Source organism: Procambarus clarkii, chromosome 7 (assembly GCF_040958095.1).
Source record: "Procambarus clarkii isolate CNS0578487 chromosome 7, FALCON_Pclarkii_2.0, whole genome shotgun sequence".
Classification (NCBI taxonomy): Eukaryota; Metazoa; Arthropoda; class Malacostraca; order Decapoda; family Cambaridae; genus Procambarus; species Procambarus clarkii.
In genome coordinates this window covers 4,577,847-4,595,482 of record NC_091156.1, presented here as the reverse complement: position 1 = coordinate 4,595,482, position 17,636 = coordinate 4,577,847, and the positions used below count along the sequence as shown (strand labels likewise).

The 17,636-nt window shown below is 39.9% G+C and overlaps 1 protein-coding gene across 4 annotated transcripts in view; it reads right to left on the bottom strand.

The window, feature by feature from the left end:
- Positions 1 to 1,295: 1,295 nt before the first annotated feature.
- Positions 1,296 to 17,636, bottom strand: part of LOC138356263 (homeobox protein abdominal-A homolog) — a 226,910-nt gene continuing 210,569 nt past the window's right edge. For all 4 annotated transcript variants that reach the window (XM_069312233.1, XM_069312246.1, XM_069312239.1 and 1 more), the window contains one exon: positions 1,296 to 10,175. In XM_069312233.1, coding sequence (XP_069168334.1) covers positions 9,921 to 10,175 — 255 coding nt within the window. In that variant the 3' untranslated portion in view covers positions 1,296 to 9,920. The remainder of the gene's footprint in view (positions 10,176 to 17,636) is intronic.

Here is a 17,636-nt window from a genome sequence, read left to right as displayed (position 1 = left end):
AATAGTTTGTTCTTACATGAAGTTTATTAATATGTTTGTAAGTGTGTTTTGAATGAGTCGGGCGGAGGGTTCGTGTTCGGCGAGTGTGTGTGGGTGGGTGTGAATGCATATGTGAGCGTGTAGGAGGGAGGGAGGATTGTGTTAAGTCTTGCCTCATAACATTCAAGCAACCGGTTGCTTGTTTTCTAGCCTCTTGGGGTTGTAGCACTCTAACTTTTGACTCAATGAGGTTGCAGATTATCCCAATTACTCCAACATTTTCAAGTTAATTTCACCTTCATTGCCACGACATGGGATGATTTGTGATGTGTGTGTGTGTGTGTGTGTGTGTGTGTGTGTGTGTGCGTGTGTGTCAATCACACAGACACTTCGGAAGTGTGTGTGTGTGACACACACACACCAGGAACCAGGTTTCAGGAACCTGTACACCTGTTGATTGACGGTTGAAAGGCGGGACCAAAGAGCCAGAGCTCCACCCCAGCAAGTACAATTATGTAAGTACAATTAGGTGAGTACACACACCTACCATCCAAAAATATCCATACTAGACTGTGGAACTTTAAGCCTAGTTAGAAATGACCTGGTCACAAGTTGCCAAAACAGTTTTCGCTGTAATTATCCAGGTAAAAATATCCATCGTGTGTTTTGAAAGGGAGACAGAGAACCTGCAGGTCCGGCCTGGTCATCCACTGAGCTTCACACGGCAAACTAACCTCTATGTGAAGGTCGAGGGGGCGGAGACGTTGTTCATTAATTTCAACGGCAAGATACGAGCTGAGGATTTATATTGCAAAGCTGCAGTATAGTGTCGACAATTATATATGTAGGACCGGCACGCCAAGCGCATAATCGCCCTTGTGACAACCGGTAATTCTTGTGAGTTTCCTTCCATTTTACGGCTCTCGTAGCTCATTAGCGACTGGATAGTATGTCATTCTGTAAATTCACATTTCTCTCTCGCTGTGGCTTTATCAATCACAACAATCTACTGACTAGTAACACATTGACCTGTACATGAACATTTTAGTTTCTTCTTTCAGTCTCAATTCAGTTCCAGTTTCTCCTTTCAATCTCACTTCCAGTTTTAATTTGCAATCTTAGTTTCAGTTTTTCTTTTTAATCTCAGATCAATTTTGTCGTTTCCATCTCAGTTCAGTCCTAGTTTATCTTCCAATTTCAGTTCTAGTTTTTCCTTGCAATCTCAGATCCAGTTAATCCTTCTACAGGACTCAGCGAAGGGCAGTAAGTAAACGAGGACATACTCCTTTCTTGGCTTGGAGAAGCAAACAGTTACATGGTATTCTATGTTTATTAGTTTTGGTGACTACAATGTACATTATTCCACTTGACATAAGAGGCTTAAAGAGGACCCCTCAATGTTCCAAACAGTATTCTTGAAACAATAATCATATCTGTACATGATTCAACCCTTCTGGACAAACATATGCTTACATAAAGAGAAGTATTATCTGGTCGTGGGCCACTGCAAAACAATTCTTGCAACAATGGTGAAAATTATTATATAGGAAAGAGAGAGTGAGAGAAAGGAAAAAAACCTATCTAACGCAATATAATTACATTTGATGTAGTACAAACGCGCTTTCAAGGAGGAAGAAAAGTGGTCCATCAGCTGAAAGGAGAAAAAAAATCTCAACGTTTTCAGTCGAGCTTGGAGCTGCCTTGTTTGTGTTTAACGTTTGAGGTCAAGAAGGGCACACCTACAGACACGGAAATGACGCATATGGCTGTGCAAACTCAGCATTAGAAGAGGAAACATTTAACATACTCTTACCCATCTAGGATATTGTGCAATTATTTGAACACAAAGCCTTTACCCAAAAAATATATATAAAAAACTGGTGTTTTATCTAAATTGTCAGACGAAGAGTTCCTGGAAGGAGAAGGATGTCAGACAACTTCATATATCATATTCTTCAGGCTCTCTGTCGTCTCTAATATCCGGGTTTGCACCGCAAAATGCGTCCGAGGAAAGGGTCAGCAAGGCAGTGGTAGCTTGATCACTAGGAAGCTTATATTGATCTAACTGTGAGGGGTGAGTATGGTACATCTGTGTCCTCTGATAGCCGCTTACATGACTGTTTTACGCCCACTAGGGATAATACAATGCTATCCCTACGGTGTGAGGTTGAAGACATGTATACATATGTCCTCAGCACAGTCTCAAGAAGCAAGGACATATTAACTACGAGGTATTGAACGTATTCCGTTATTGATCTCAACTTAAAAGTGTGATGCAGATGACCAGCGGCTCCCTAGGTATATAAGCCATCACAACATCCCTGACCCGGGTTACCCTACAAGCACAGTAGTCGAGGTGGTGGACGGAGACCCAGGGCGAAGTACAAGGGGGCAGTCCTTGAGGACGTCGAGCGGAGAAACCCAAAAGATAATTCGGTTAACTAAAGTTTTGTAGACTTTCATAAGGAATGTGATTACTGCAGAGTAATAGTAGTAGAGAATCTTGTACTAAAAGGAAAAATATATATCTTACCTTATCTAAAGGTTAAACTGGAACAGGAAGAGTCAGAATTTAACAGACAGAGTATTAACCATAGGCTCCCAATCAGAGATAGTGAAAGAGGTGCAGTGTGACCCTTAACTAATGTTTGGAGCCATACCTGAAGTTTAAAGTGTAGAATTTGCTAAGAGCACCCCCCTCCCCATGTGGAAGAATGATGTTGAAACCCTTGATAGTCCCTCTCTTTCCCCTTAGTCTGAGTTCCCTTCGCCTCCCTCCCTCCCTTCTGCAAGAGGTTCCTGGCCTCGCCCACGACCAGAGGATTGCCCCCCTCTGCACTCCCTAGGTCTTCGACTCCCAGATGACCAACACGGACAGGACATTTAGACTCTATGTACACCTAGTATGTATAACACTGGGATGCGCTTAAATAATAATAATAATAATATTAATAATAATAATGAAAAATGTGTCCTAGCCTGTTCTGTGGTTTTTTGTACGCATATAACAATAATGTTGCTTATTACAATACAATAATAAAGATGAAACAATGTACACACATTCTATAACAAAGACAGTTTTTTTTCCTCATTTTGTTTATTCAATTGGCCTACTCGTCTTCAGCCAATTGTAACTGTTAGGTGAGCAACGCTATTGCCATTTGTGTTCTGTTCTCTGTCAAAATAGAACCCCGGCAGACTCAAGGAAGCCATATTCTGTTCCCTGCTGCAGGCTCTTAAAACTGAAACATCTGAAGTTTGCTTTCCTGGTTACTTTTTTTTTGTTTTAATATACAAAAAAAAATATCACTGACTGCCCCTTTTCTTTAAATTATTAAACAACACCTAAAGAGCGTACGGAGTGCACGAAAATCATCCACGGATGTCAATGAGTCAACAGCCTGCGTAGTCAAGCTGAAAACATCTATGAGTGACGAAAGGAGCTTCCCTGAGCTTTACCGTGTTGAGACTGTATAGCAGGACTGCATAAGGCTCAAAATAGCTTCGTTCTGTCACGTATTGAAGACCTCTACTTGCTCCAAGCTGAGGGGGAGAGGATGAGAGTCTGCTACATGTACTATCAAGCGAACATTAGAAAATCTTAGACTTTTTACAAGGAGTATTGTCAGTGCAGTATGTTTTATACACGGTCCTACTAGAAACACATTGTGCAGTCAGCCGCATGTAAGTACAAATTATTTGGCATAACTTACGATGATTAAAAGGTCCATTATTTCCCTTTTTTTTTACATTAGCCTAGCTTACGCATAGCCATTGAAAACACACATGGAGAGAAAAAGGAGAGAGATAGAGAGATAGAAAGAATGACCAACGAAAAATCCTACACGTATCTGTTACTGAAAAGTTCACAAAGGACATTTATAAAATTACTTACAATTTTAAACATCTATGGATACACTTTTTTGTAGAACACTGACACCATGGTGGATACATCAGTACACAGCACTTTTTTCCGGGTTTTTGAAAAGTTGTGACAATATATATATATATATATATATTTTTATATATATATGTGTGTGTATTATGTTTTCTCTGTGTGTCATTGGTCTTTACAACACACCGTTCCCAAAGTGTTTACAACCCTTCGTTAAACTTTCAGCGTAAGATATACGTATTTTGATAGGTATTTGGTGTTCACGAACCACTTAAAGTTATGTTCATGAATCACAGTGTCGTTCACGAAGCAATTAGTGTGGTGTTCTTGGAGCCTGGTCATCATAAAACACTATGTCACGTTCGTGAATCACCTTGTCATTTATGACTCACTTACTGTGTGTCAACGAAGCACTGGTGTTCAGGGAATATGTTATGCTCATAAAGATTTCAGTGTTCACGAAACACCTTGTGTACCGTTCTGAATTACTGAGTATTCAAGAAGCAGTTACTTAGTGCTCATAAAAACTTATTTTTGTGTCTATAATAGCCTTAGTGACCATGACACACTCACTTCCTTGGTGCTCACGAAAGCCATAATGTAAGTGACCTAGAGACCAAAGGTGTTCACGATAGTCATGATGCAGTGACCTTGAGACACAGGGTATTCATGATTGTTATGGTAATGTGATCATTCGACACTCCATTTGAGACTCAGTGCCAAAGCACATCCTCCATTGGAGTTCCTAAATAACTCGAAAAACTCTACTTGACACAGGACTTCTTCCCTAAGCCCACGAGGCACTAGAAGAGGTTCGGACAGCTATTTAAGTCAGCCAAATAACACGAGAGAGAGAGTTCAAACATTTAGGTAGAGAGGCTAATGATGTAACTACTTGCTTTCTTGCCAGCTCCTAGTACAAGTGCATCTGCAAGCTTACAGTCGCTATATGAAGCAGCTGTAGTAGTGACAGCCGTACTGATAGTAGTAGTACTAGTGATAATAACGGAAAAAGAACAATTTCGTCTTGGAAGTAGAAAAGGAGACCATATAAGTTCACGTGTTAAGATCATACTTCCATGCAGACAAAAAGCTGCTAATCAGCGAGTTGCTCAGTGACCTGAAGCAAAAAACCTCTTTAACACAAGGAGATGAGGAGCAAAGCTGCGTATTTTTTTACTGAAAGAAATGGGGAAGAGGAACGTGTTTTAATACAAGAGGTGAGGGCTTGGATTTTTTCTTAAAGGAGAGCTGAAAGCTTGGAACATCTTTTAACAGAAGAGCTTAGGGCTTTGAACTTCTTTTAACAGAAGAGCTGAGGGCTTTGAACTTCTTTTAACATTTTAACTGAAGGCTTGGAACATTTTAATCGCATGAAAAAAACCTCTTTCAGAAAAATCTGAAGTTATGCGAAACAAAAATATTTTCGCTCTAGGAACTGATTGGGAAGAGCCAGCTTCTTTATATATATCTTAATACGTGTATTTCATGGTCTCAAGTTCTTGGTCAGCATAGAAACCACGTGAAGTCCAAGCACCACAATGTAGTTTTGTCATGAGAAGACTTAACGAGGAGGAGTATATAAATGAGATATACTTGCCATTTTGAATGTCTCATGAACAAAAATTACCATGATGAATGTACTTTATGATGGAAATTCGTGATAAAGTAGTGGTTTTGCGGAGGACAGTTATTCTTAAAAGGCCAGTCATGAGAAACATTCTCAAGTCACTTTTGCTTCACAAGTAAAGTGTCAACCAGAGGTCGCTGTTCACTAAAGACTAAGCTCTCTCTAGGTCGCCTTTCTTCGAAACAAACATATTAAGAAATATATTCTCTGAGTGTCAGTCACTTCTGGTATGGAATTCTTTTTACACACACATGTTTCAAGATTCATATCCTTCGCAAAGAAGGAACACGGTGATGGATAGGCGCAAACCTCACCTCAGGGAAAGTGCAACAGCACCTGTCTGCAGCCACCACATCCCTCAGCATTCTTTAACATCAGGCTAATACACAACCTTGATTACAACAACCTTCAACTTGAGAAGACATTCTAGTCTCCAGAGGGAATAAATGCAATAATGATACTTTCAAGAGTAGTTATTTTCTTACATGTAAACGAGAAAGATTGAATTAAACATCACAACAGTAACCCGTCTGCGAATCCGACAAGAAATCAATATCTTGAAAAGAGTAGCAAAAAAGGAAAAGATGCAGACACCCTCAACCAACATCAAACGTTCTCATCAGGCCATCAACCGTCATTATAGGGAATCGGACCACATCATTAGAGTGTCAGAAATCACATGAGAACGTCATGCATCATCAGAGATTCAGATATCGACAAAAGTACAAAAATGAGTACCAGTAGGAAAAATGAAAACCCAATAGGACAAGTAGAAGCAGGGTTGACCCAGTAAAGTATTTACCATAACTTAAGACTACCGCAATGACGTGCCCCCTCTTCTCTATCACCCCCGAGGTAAGGTTTACTTCGTTCTGTGTACGACCACTGAGGTTAGTTCCTGTTCCAGGCAGGAGAATAAGAAGCGCTCAAGTGTAGCGTTCGATCCCTATATCTCAAAAGTTAATTTGGGTCTGCGATCATGCGAATCCGTGATATGTACTAGTCACATGCTCCAGGCATGCTCAGTGGAGCACTTTTTAAGAATTCAGCATTCATTTATTTTACATTTGAATTATACATTACGCAAGAACTCTGCATTCATTCTAGCTCAAATGCATTTAGTTAAGGAGTGTATCTCTCAGTTATGGTTCAAATTAATCTGATTTTAGAGAAGCAAAATATTTTCATTCTTTAGACTCTCTAAATGTGATATTAACACACATAATGTTTTGATGGAGAAGTCATAAAACCTGAATGATTTTGCCAGACATTCCTCGGGGCTCCATTTCAATCGACTCGTGTATATAGTTTAGATTCCTCTGTAATCTAAACACTGTTTGTAGCTTACATCATGTTTATTTTTCCTTCGTGAGAGTGTAAGACATTATGGGCCTCAATTAGGAATTCCTTAAGTTTTGTGGTCAACGTAACCAATGCCATTTACACGTTAAAACAAATTTCATCACTTTGCCATTCAGCAACTTATAATTATCAACATAACGTCAAAAAATTTTGCATAACAATATCTAAATACATTATATATCGTACAACAGTTGGACATGTTTGACAGATGGTGAAAAAAATTAAGAAAATATAATCGCAATTGACAGTAAAACATTTTGACTAAACTGGACCTAAAGAAATCTTTTCCAAAACATACATACAATGAAAATATAATAAAACAAATAAACATCTACCTTATAACCATGTCCACTGTTTACGAGATGAGATCTGATCCCATATCAACTCATTTAACCTGCCCAGTGCCCTGGCTTTCTGAAACTTCTGTGTGTTAATTTATTTAGTTTTTTTATTTACCTTCTTTTGTCTATTTTTATATAAATTTTACAGTGACACAAAGCCAGGGCATTGATGAACCAATTACTTACACACTATACAAAAAACCCTGCCCTTCTGGCTCAAGACAAGGACTGTGGAATAATTCTCTTGGAGCTTTGAAGACTCGAGGAGGTGCTTCTGGGAGCTGCTCTCTGTTCACTCGATCGAGCCTTCAAGGATCGCAAAAGATATTCTCACACTCTCCTGTCAGAGTAATTATGCACACTCCTTGGCCTCAGGTAAACAGTCATTATACACACACATTATTACAATTAAGATAATTCGGAGGAGAGGTATCCGAGAACGGATTTTATAAAAAGAACCCGCTCTTGTGTTTTTTTTCTCTTACCCTAGAAATTCATAGCTTCCAAAATAATATTTATCCACCTTTAAAGCTCTAATTTAGCATATTGGCTATTGCACTAACACTTCCACACGCGTTGTTGTGCCAATTGAAACTCTCTGCTTTGTGCACATGACGCCTTGAGCCAAGTGGAAGTTTTCATCTGAAACCAATTCACATCCTTTACTAAAGAGTAACAATTGCAAGAATGGCTAGAAGGTAACAGAGAGTTTCACTACAAAAAGTCTCCTTCTTTGTACTGAGCCATGGCATCTTTGGGGGCGACAAGTACACAACGAACAAGGTAACATGTATGCCACCCTCCCATACCCTGGCGTTGCACTCATCCCTATATCCATTCTCAAGACAAACATAACAATTAATAGAAATAAATATAATCCATTTACAATGTAACAACACTCAGCCACTGCACTACAGTCTTCTTAATCCGTCAAACAAGTGGATAAAACTACAGCATTTAATTTTGTTTCAGGAACTTAAAGCTGGAATCCTTGGTTAATATCTAATTTATATAAATGAAACAGAACTATACCGATTAAAATAACACTTTTCTAACATGAAATTGCTTATAAAATAATGATAGGGGGGAAGGGATATTATTATTTTTCTAGATTCGGGACTTAGGGACCATATTGATAGTTAATAAATGTGGTCATTAGTGTCTTGTACAATACTCGTACGATATAACAATCAAGTTAGGCTCTTAACAAAATCATACACTTATTCATACACATACGCGCATGAATCTTCCACTATCAGAGTTTTGCCTCATGCATGCGCATCGAGTACTTTTAAGGCTTCTTGGAGATGATTGGTGGATTAGGAAATCAGTTCGATATTTAATCGTAATGGTTCCCTGCTTACATTCAACACACGAGACACTACAGATCCACAGAGCTTAGAACACTTGGATACAGACGTTCTCAACGTGTGTGTCAGTGCGCGTGTGTGTGTGTGTGTGTGTGTGTGTGTGTGTGTGTGTGTGTGTGTGTGTGTGTGTGTGTGTGTACTCACCTATTTGTGCTTGCGGGGGTTGAGCTTTGGCTCTTTGGTCCCGCAGGACCAAAGTGTGTGTGTGTGTGTGTGTGTGTGTGAGTGTGTGTGTGTGTGTGTGCGTGTGCGTGTGCGTGTGTGTGTGTGTGTGTGTGTGTGTGTGTGTGTGTGTGTGTGTGTGTGTGTGTGTGTGTGTGTGTGTGTGTGTGTGTGTGTGTGTGTCTGCGTATATGTGTGTATGTGTGCGTGTATCTCAATACAACTTTAAAATTTAGTTCCAACAATCCAGAAGAACTTCGTGAGAATGTGGTCTAGTGAGAAGCCCCGTCGTGGAGTTGTTGTGTGTTGTGAAGGATGTCGAGGTCTGGTTCTGGAGAAGAAGTCAAAGGTCTGCTTTATTGGCTTCCTGGAATACCAGCTGTGAGTCACAGGAATTGTTAGACAGGGAAGCTGAAACAACAGGTTCCTTGTATCACAAAGTCTGGCATAATTTTTACACTTTAAAGTGGATCTCATACTGCATTGCAACTGGTGGCTGTCTATAATATTTAAAACTGTTTATTTGTGTTGTGGTTTTTTAATGGTTTAGGAAAAAATGGAACATCTGCGTTCGCTGTAGAAGTTGGTGGAGGAGGTTTTTATTCCGCCCTCAGTGGAGCACACGAGAGAACTGATGGTCCAGTTCCTGAGCAACCCTTCTGAATAAGTCCACACCCCGCACCTCAACAAGCTTTCTCTGGGGACCCACGGACGCTGGAACCACCACTACCTGGCGTAAGGTTGCCCAGATGAGGTGAAAGTTTGAATTTATAATTCTCTGTCGCAACCAATCGCCAGCGAAATAGAGGAGCTCTGATTCCAGGGTTTGGATTTCAGCACGAAAATTATGTAACTTTACCGGCCAATTATGTGACCCATTTGGCCTGTTACTTTTAGCGGCACTTTGGCGATTAAAAGTCATGATTTAGGACTACGGTTCACATGTTGAAGGTGTAGTCAAGTAGGGTAAACAGGGTGTCATCGACATGCCCCCCAGAGCGTTGGGGCGTGTGAGGGTCGGGGATGGGGGGCGGAGCCTCTGCTGGAGGGGTGGACGTGAGAGTGGTTGGTTGGGCGTGCAAGTCATTGATTGTGGTGGGCGTAAAGTGGAGATTTTTGTTTAAATAAGCAGCAGTAGCAGCAGCAGCAGCACGCCCTTGTGGGTAGGGAACACCATAACGTTAAGTCGCAGCTTTTGTGTCTCCGGTGCCTCCTCCCGTAGACGACGACGACGAAGAAGAGGAAGCGTTGGAGGATGAAGCTGGCTGGCTGCTGCCTGTTGATGGCTGTTGCTCCTTGCTGGTTTTCTTGTCATCCTGTTGCTGCTTGAGCTTATCCTGCTCTTCTCGCTCCCGCCGGACTTGTTCGTTGATTTCCTTCACCGCCCGTAGCTCTTTCTTCAGTTTCATGCGCCGGTTTTGGAACCAAATTTTCACCTGAAAAAAACGAAAGAAATTAGAAGAGTGTTGCAACATAGTGGGTCGTATTTTTTTTACAAAAAATGCAATAAGTTGCATCTAACTTCATCATCGTGCAAGGTATTCATTAAGCATCATAAATGCATTATATTTTGTATAAAAAATCAGATTACATATAGATTAAAAGTAGGCACAAGTAAAAGTAAAAATAAATCAAGGAACATTAAATATTCAACGCTGACAACTACAGTGGGTAACAGTTTAACGAAATTCTTGTGAATAAGTTCTTCCGCGAACGACTAGAAGATGTGAAATTGGCAAACACTTCAAGCATTTTGAGGGATAAGATTCGACATAGAGAAAACATAAAATAGATTTATGGATTTAGAATGCTGGCAGGCAGCTCTGTTGAGAAGAAAATGATAATAAATTAATCGTAGGAGAATGCGTCAATTTAAAATACATTCAGACACACTCACCAAAATAACCCATTTTACGACAATGCATTTTGTTTAAAATTGTAAGAAAATTGTAGCAAATTGCTATATTTACGTACTTGTCTTCCATTAACCTGTTTACAGAAATATTATACACAGTATATTGGTCGTAATAGAGATATCATTACAGATAATTATCTGTGGCAGTAGTTACTTGATGCGGTCATTAGCGGTGGACGAGCCATAACATGGACTGGGCCTTTAGCTATTAATTTTATACAATTTGACGTCTTAATAACCACCTGAATACGGTAGACTACCACATGAGCACCTTCTCTGCCTCCCTCTCTCCTTTCCGCCCTTCCTATCTCCCTTTCTCCCTCCTTCCCTCTGTGTTCATGGTAGGCTGGCTCATGTAATGGGGGGACATTACTCTCACATGTTCTCTCTGTCTCTCTCTGTCTGTCTCTCTCTCTCTCTCTCTCTCTCTCTCTCTCTCTCTCTCTCTCTCTCTCTCTCTCTCTCTCTCTCTCTCTCTCTCTCTCTCTCTCTCTCTCTCTCTCTCTCTCTCTCTCCCTCTTTCTCCCTCTCCCCCCCTCTCTCTCTCTCTCTCTCTCTCTCTCTCTCTCTCTCTCTCTCTCTCTCTCTCTTTTTGTCGCTCTCATTCTTATCTTGTTCCACATATTATATCTTACCCCTTGTTCGTGTGAACTTAACCTAAAATTTTTAGAACCATAATTACAGTGCATGAAAACAGATGCCAAAAATTATCATGAAATTATTGGGTAAATGCCTGAAGTAAATAATTTATTCCACTGTGAAGTGGCACTATATGACACATACACTAAATGATACAAAAAATCATGCACTGAATGACAATAAAATAATATAATGGATGACATAAAGTCATTCATTGGATGACATAATAAATCATACATTAGATGACATAATAATCAGATATTAGATGACATAATGAATCAGATATTGAATGACATGAAAAAGTCAATTTTGGAATGACATGAAAAAGTCAGCTTTGGTTGACATGAAAAAGTCAACTTTAGATGACACGAAAAAATCATACATTTATTGCCACTATGAATCATGCATGGACTTTGACAATATTTATAATAATATGGATAACACCTTTAATCCTACATATAATGACACCATAAAGCGAGCACTTGATGGCATCGCTCAAGGAAGGCTAATGGTTCAATAGGAAAATGTGTAGTTTTCAGGACGTTTCTTGGTATAATTATAGAGAACATTTGTCTTAAAATATGACTCGCGATAAATACATGTTTTGAGGAAACCATGAAATAGCATCACTATTAAGTTACATCTCATGTCACCCTGCAGTGTCATATTATGGCACCATGCAGTGTCATATTATGGCACTATGCAGTGTCATATTATGGCACCATGCAGTGTCATATTATGGCACCATGCAGTGTCATATTATGGCACCATGCAGTGTCATATTATGGCACCATGCAGTGTCATATTATGGCACCATGCAGTGTCATATTATGGCACCATTCAGTGTCATATTATGGCACCATGCTGAACAATATTATAGCACCAAGAAATGTCATATCATGTAATCATGAAGTATCATATAAAGGCAATATGAGGTGTCACATCATGGCACCAAGAAGTGTCATGTAATGGCATTAAGAAGTGTTATATGATCGTACCATGAAATATCATATCATGGAGCCATGATATGATGTAGTGATATGCAAATATGTGACATCACGGTCATATATTTACACTGTGAAGAGTGATAACTCTGAAGTGCCATGTCATGAAACCGTGAAGTGCCATGTCATGAAACCGTGAAATACCATATCATATCAACATGAAGAATCACGGAAAGGCAATGTTAATGGATAGTTCCTGAAATAATTAGAGTACAAAAGTAATTGTTATGACAATATCATGTTATAACTTATTATTGTAACTGAATAATACAAAGGTCATGACACCTTAACCGACCGGAGAAATAAGCAGTAATAAAGAGAACACTGAAAAAGTATTATTCTTCCGAATAAAGATTAGAAGCATAAGTAATCAAATCAGAAGCAGTAAGGCAATCATATGGGAGACGTCTGCTAACGTCACTTGTCAACAAAGGCAATGTTTTTGCATGTACTCATGAATTAATATGAAAACCAAAAAGAGTAGAATTTCACAGAACATGGCTAGACGCTCAACACCTGTAGATCTGAGAGACAATAGGACAGATCCATTCATATTAAGAAGCACAAACTGTCACCAAAGTCTGGATTCGTCAAGCATTTGCGCCTCCACATACGTAACCTCTGCATCTCTCCTCGATCATAATAGCTTAAGTGTATATTTAATAAGCAGTCTATGAGCTCCGAAGTGCTACGAGGTTGTCTGTAATAATAATAACCTTGGGTTGCAATGTTTCCAAGCTCGTAAACTGTTTAACAACAACAGATCATATGTATTCTCACTACACGCAGATTACTTATGAAGTTATTGATAGTTACTAATGCAAACTTAGAAGCAAAGTTACCTGACTCTAGAAGGGGCTAAGAGAATCTTAACTGCAACTAAGAGAACCTTAACAGGATCTAGTATAACTTTAGTAACTGGAAAATGACAGTTTCACAAGAATACTTGCAACACATAAAACACATTGCAACATTTGCAATACCTCAGTAATACTAGGTCACAACTTCATCCTTTGAATGACTTATAGAACCACATACAGACACCTGCACCACTAAAGCGACAAATACAGATTCCTGTACAACTAGAGATTCACAAGGCAAGAGCTACATTACCTGCTTGATGAGTAAGACCTACATCACCTGCTTGATGAGTAAGACCTACATCACCTGCTTGATGAGTAAGACCTACATCACCTGCTTGATAAGACCTACATCACCTGCTTGATGAGTAAGACTTACATCACCTGCTTGATAAGTAAGACCTACAACACCTGCTTGATGAGTAAGACCTACTTCACCTGCTTGATAAGTAAAACCTACATCACCTGCTTGGTGAGTAGGACCTACATCACCTGCTTGATAAGTAAGACCTACATCACCTGCTTGGTGAGTAGGACCTACATCACCTGCTTGATGAGTAAGACCTACATCACCTGCTTGATAAGTAAGACCTACATCACCTGCTTGGTGAGTAGGACCTACATCACCTGCTTGGTGAGTAAGATCTACATCACCTGCTTGATGAGTAAGACCAACATCATCTGCTTGATGATTAGGACCTACATCACCTGAGAGACAAAGAGCATTCTGCATATTCTGTAAATTTAAGAAGTAAATTATCTGTAAAGAATAAAGACGCAGAGGATTAAATTAATATTGGGAATTTTAACCTGAAATGTGAATATAAAAATGGGTTTACACTCTACAAAGGCAAAGAGTAAATGAAGACATATTTCAAGGACACAAATTTATAAAATGGTTTAGAATGGGATATTATATAGACTTGTACATATATGTAGAGTGCTAATTGTATTACCTCAATTTGGAACACAAAATAATTAACACAAGATAAATGATTAAATACTGAAAATAAAACAAACAAACACTGGCTTACAATTATAGTTTCAAATCCATGGAATAAGTTGTCAAATAACTCTAATGAAAGCAAATTAACTGGTAAGTCTAAAGTATCTGATAGTACCATAGACGAGTTAATTATCTGGTAACAAACACACAGGAGTTAAGTACCTGTTAGTGAGACACACATGCCTTAGAGTAATTATCCAATTACTTTCACTCACATATTTGACTAATAGATACTTGAGTCATTTATTTGTTTAATAGTTAATTATAAGCTGCCTGGCATGAGTCAATGAGCCTTCCGTTGATTCCTTCATTCGTATGTTTTCATGAGTAGAAAAAGAAAGTAGAGGAAGTGAGGAAGAAAAGATTTGTTGAACTGGATGAAAGAAAGGGTATGCTGGAAGGAAGAAAGAAAGATCTGGATTTAGGAAGGAGAGGACGGGATAAAAGAAACTATAATGCTGGAAGAAGCAAGAGCAGAGATGATTGAAAAAGAAGGAAAATGATGTTCTAAAATAAGGAATTGGTAGAAAGAAACCAATAACGAAATGCCAAATGATATGTGAAAATCACATGGTAAGATCTCACCAATTATTTCACATTAATGCTCGCATTAATAATTGACACCGACAGTAGCCCAATCCCTTCTCAGCCCCAACAACCCTCGAAACTCTCCTCTCATAAACGACAAGGCCTAATCAGGCTTTCTTGAGGAGTTTACGAAAGATCACATTAATTAAGCCATATTCCAACAGAGGTGAAAAAACTCAATTTTAACAACGCATAACATCAGGTACAAGTGCACATCGAGGAGAATTAAATACCATGTTGCTTGCTAATCAGATTGAACTTGAGGGAAAGATGGGAGGGGAAGAGTGGAGGGAAGGAAGGAGAGAAGAGGTGTGGGAGGGAGTCAAGCTTCTTTCACGGGAGATGAAAGGGGAAGGGGGGAGGGGTGGCCGGAGAACTGAGAGGAGGAGGAGATGTGGGGGGAGAGTAAGGAGGGGGGTTTAGTGTTAAGAAAGGAGAGATGACGAAGAAGAGGAGGAGGAGGAAGACGACGAAAAGATAAAGGGTGGGAGTGGGGTTTATGAGGAGTGTGAGAGTGGATTGGGGGGAGTGTGGGGTGGGGGTAGAGTCCTCAGCCAGAACCCACGTTAAGGTTACCTGGCCAAAAATCAGACTGCCAATTACGATCCAATAAGATTTTCAGCAAATTATAGGACAGTTTGAGTTAGTAGGGTCGGGACGGCCCTCGTTTAACAGACCTATAGTAAATGGGGTCATGGTTGGCGTCATCCCACGGGGTCACAGAGGCTCCTCGGAGAGGCGTTAACGAGGCAGGTCGTCGTGTGGCACACTGGGTGTCGTAGTCGGGGGAGACGACACGAAGACGGATGCTGAGTCGAGACCAGAGGTCGTGTGATTGACGTGCCCCGCAGTCTTTCTCTTGGCTGTTGTGAGCGCCACTGGTCAACACAGTCGACGATCATAGGATCCGATCCGGGTACTGTGGGCTCTATCGGCCGGCGTCGTTTGACACTATACTCTTTTCCAGCCTTCTTCACCTCCTCATTCTTCATCTTATTTATCCTTAGTTCCCCGCACCTCACCTAGCATGCTTGTTAAAGCTGTATCACACTCAGTTTTACTCGATAAAATTGAAGATTGTTTTTTCTTATAGAAAAAAAACAGTCTTGTCAAACCGTTACCTGCCCAGGGATGGCCCAGCGTGGGCAAGGATGGAGAGGCCTTGGCCTATTATCCTCGTCAAGAAACAAAAGACTGCAGGGAAGGTAAACCTAATCATTTATGTCATTTCTGAGAAAAGGATTAATGTATATTAACGGGCCATTGTTCTCTCCCCCCCCCCTTATCTTCCATTACCCCTACCGTTCAGTATTTTTTTCCTTCAGTTTTTTCCCTTCAGTACAGATACTAGTGAAGTGACATGATGATTGCTATTGGGGGGTCTTTCTTCGCTGTGATTAAAGTAACTCTGATCATTTATATTGCTGGTGAGAATGAGATTTAAGAAGCTATCAAATCTACCGCAGCATCGTCTGAATATATAGGATTAAAATAAGCCACCGAGAAGCATTTAAATCTACTTATGTATCTCTAGGAAATATGGGATTATTATAGTTCATTGAGAGGCAATGTGGTCTATCTCTCTGACTATAGTGAGAATGAGTTTAATACTAGCCCCCGAAGGGGAGTGTGATCTAACCCACCCGAATTGAGATCTAATAAAACTATGTGGCTGAATGCTAAACAGGCTCAATAACACCTTTTACGAGGTACCAGAGCAATAAAGACAGCCTAATAACATTAAATAAAAGGTATTAGCATAATATACCATTTCCCTAAATGACGCGCTAACTACCAACAAAAATATCTTAGTAACCTACACTAAATCGCTATGGGCCAATAATGGGTTACTGCTCTTTGCTTCATCAGTGCTACTTGCAGTATCTTGTGACGTGCCGCAAGTCAAAAGCTAAGAGAGGACTAAGTTAGAGCAGGGAAATGACATTGAAAATAGAATAGAAACAGGCTTCTTAATTAAAGGCAGGACAGACGGAGCATAACTGAAGTACCAATCCTAGGAAAATGACTAAATAGTGACCTGCGGGTAGACACGATAATTACAGGCACCCTTCCCTTCGTAATTATTCTTCTGCTGAGGGATGCACTGCAACTAAAATTTTGCATAATTGTTTTTTGCTGGGAATAGTCCGCAACTATTGTTGTAGAGAGCAGAGGAGGTCCACATGAAGCTGAGAGATTACTCTCTGTTAGAGAGAGAAAGAGAGAGAGAGAGAGAGAGAGAGAGAGAGAGAGAGAGAGAGAGAGAGAGAGAGAGAGAGAGAGAGAGAGAGAGAGAGAGAGAGAGAGAGAGAGAGAGAGAGAGAGAGAGAGAGAGAGAGAGAGAGAGAGAGAGAGAAAAGAGAGCGACAGAGAAAGTGGGGGACGAATACGTGAAGAACCACTCAAAGCAAAGTACATCCAGCAGTTAAGTGCATGAATAGATATGATGAAAATCTGAATCAATAGTAACAGTATTTTGATATTTATTATATGATAATCCCCCTATCCCCTTTCTGGATCTGCATATTAACCAAAACCTTATTACCGCAATGAGCTTGATAGTTTCCGATGGATCTATTCAATACTCTTTACGATACGTGAATTTCATATATATGTTTGTGTAATGTTTTAGATTCATAGCCTCAGAAAGAGATGACGCAAACATGACTGTAAATCACCGATGGTGGAATTCTGTGCTTTGCTCGTCTGTTTATTTTCAAACTTAGGAAATGTATGTTATTCTGTTTTTCCTTCCTATAGGAGCTACAAACAGAAGAGGTACCGTGAGCGGACACTAACACGGACTCATATCTTCTTCCAGAACCAAAGGACACACTATCCAATAGTTACGTTACATACAAGAAATGACAGACCCAAGTTGGCCT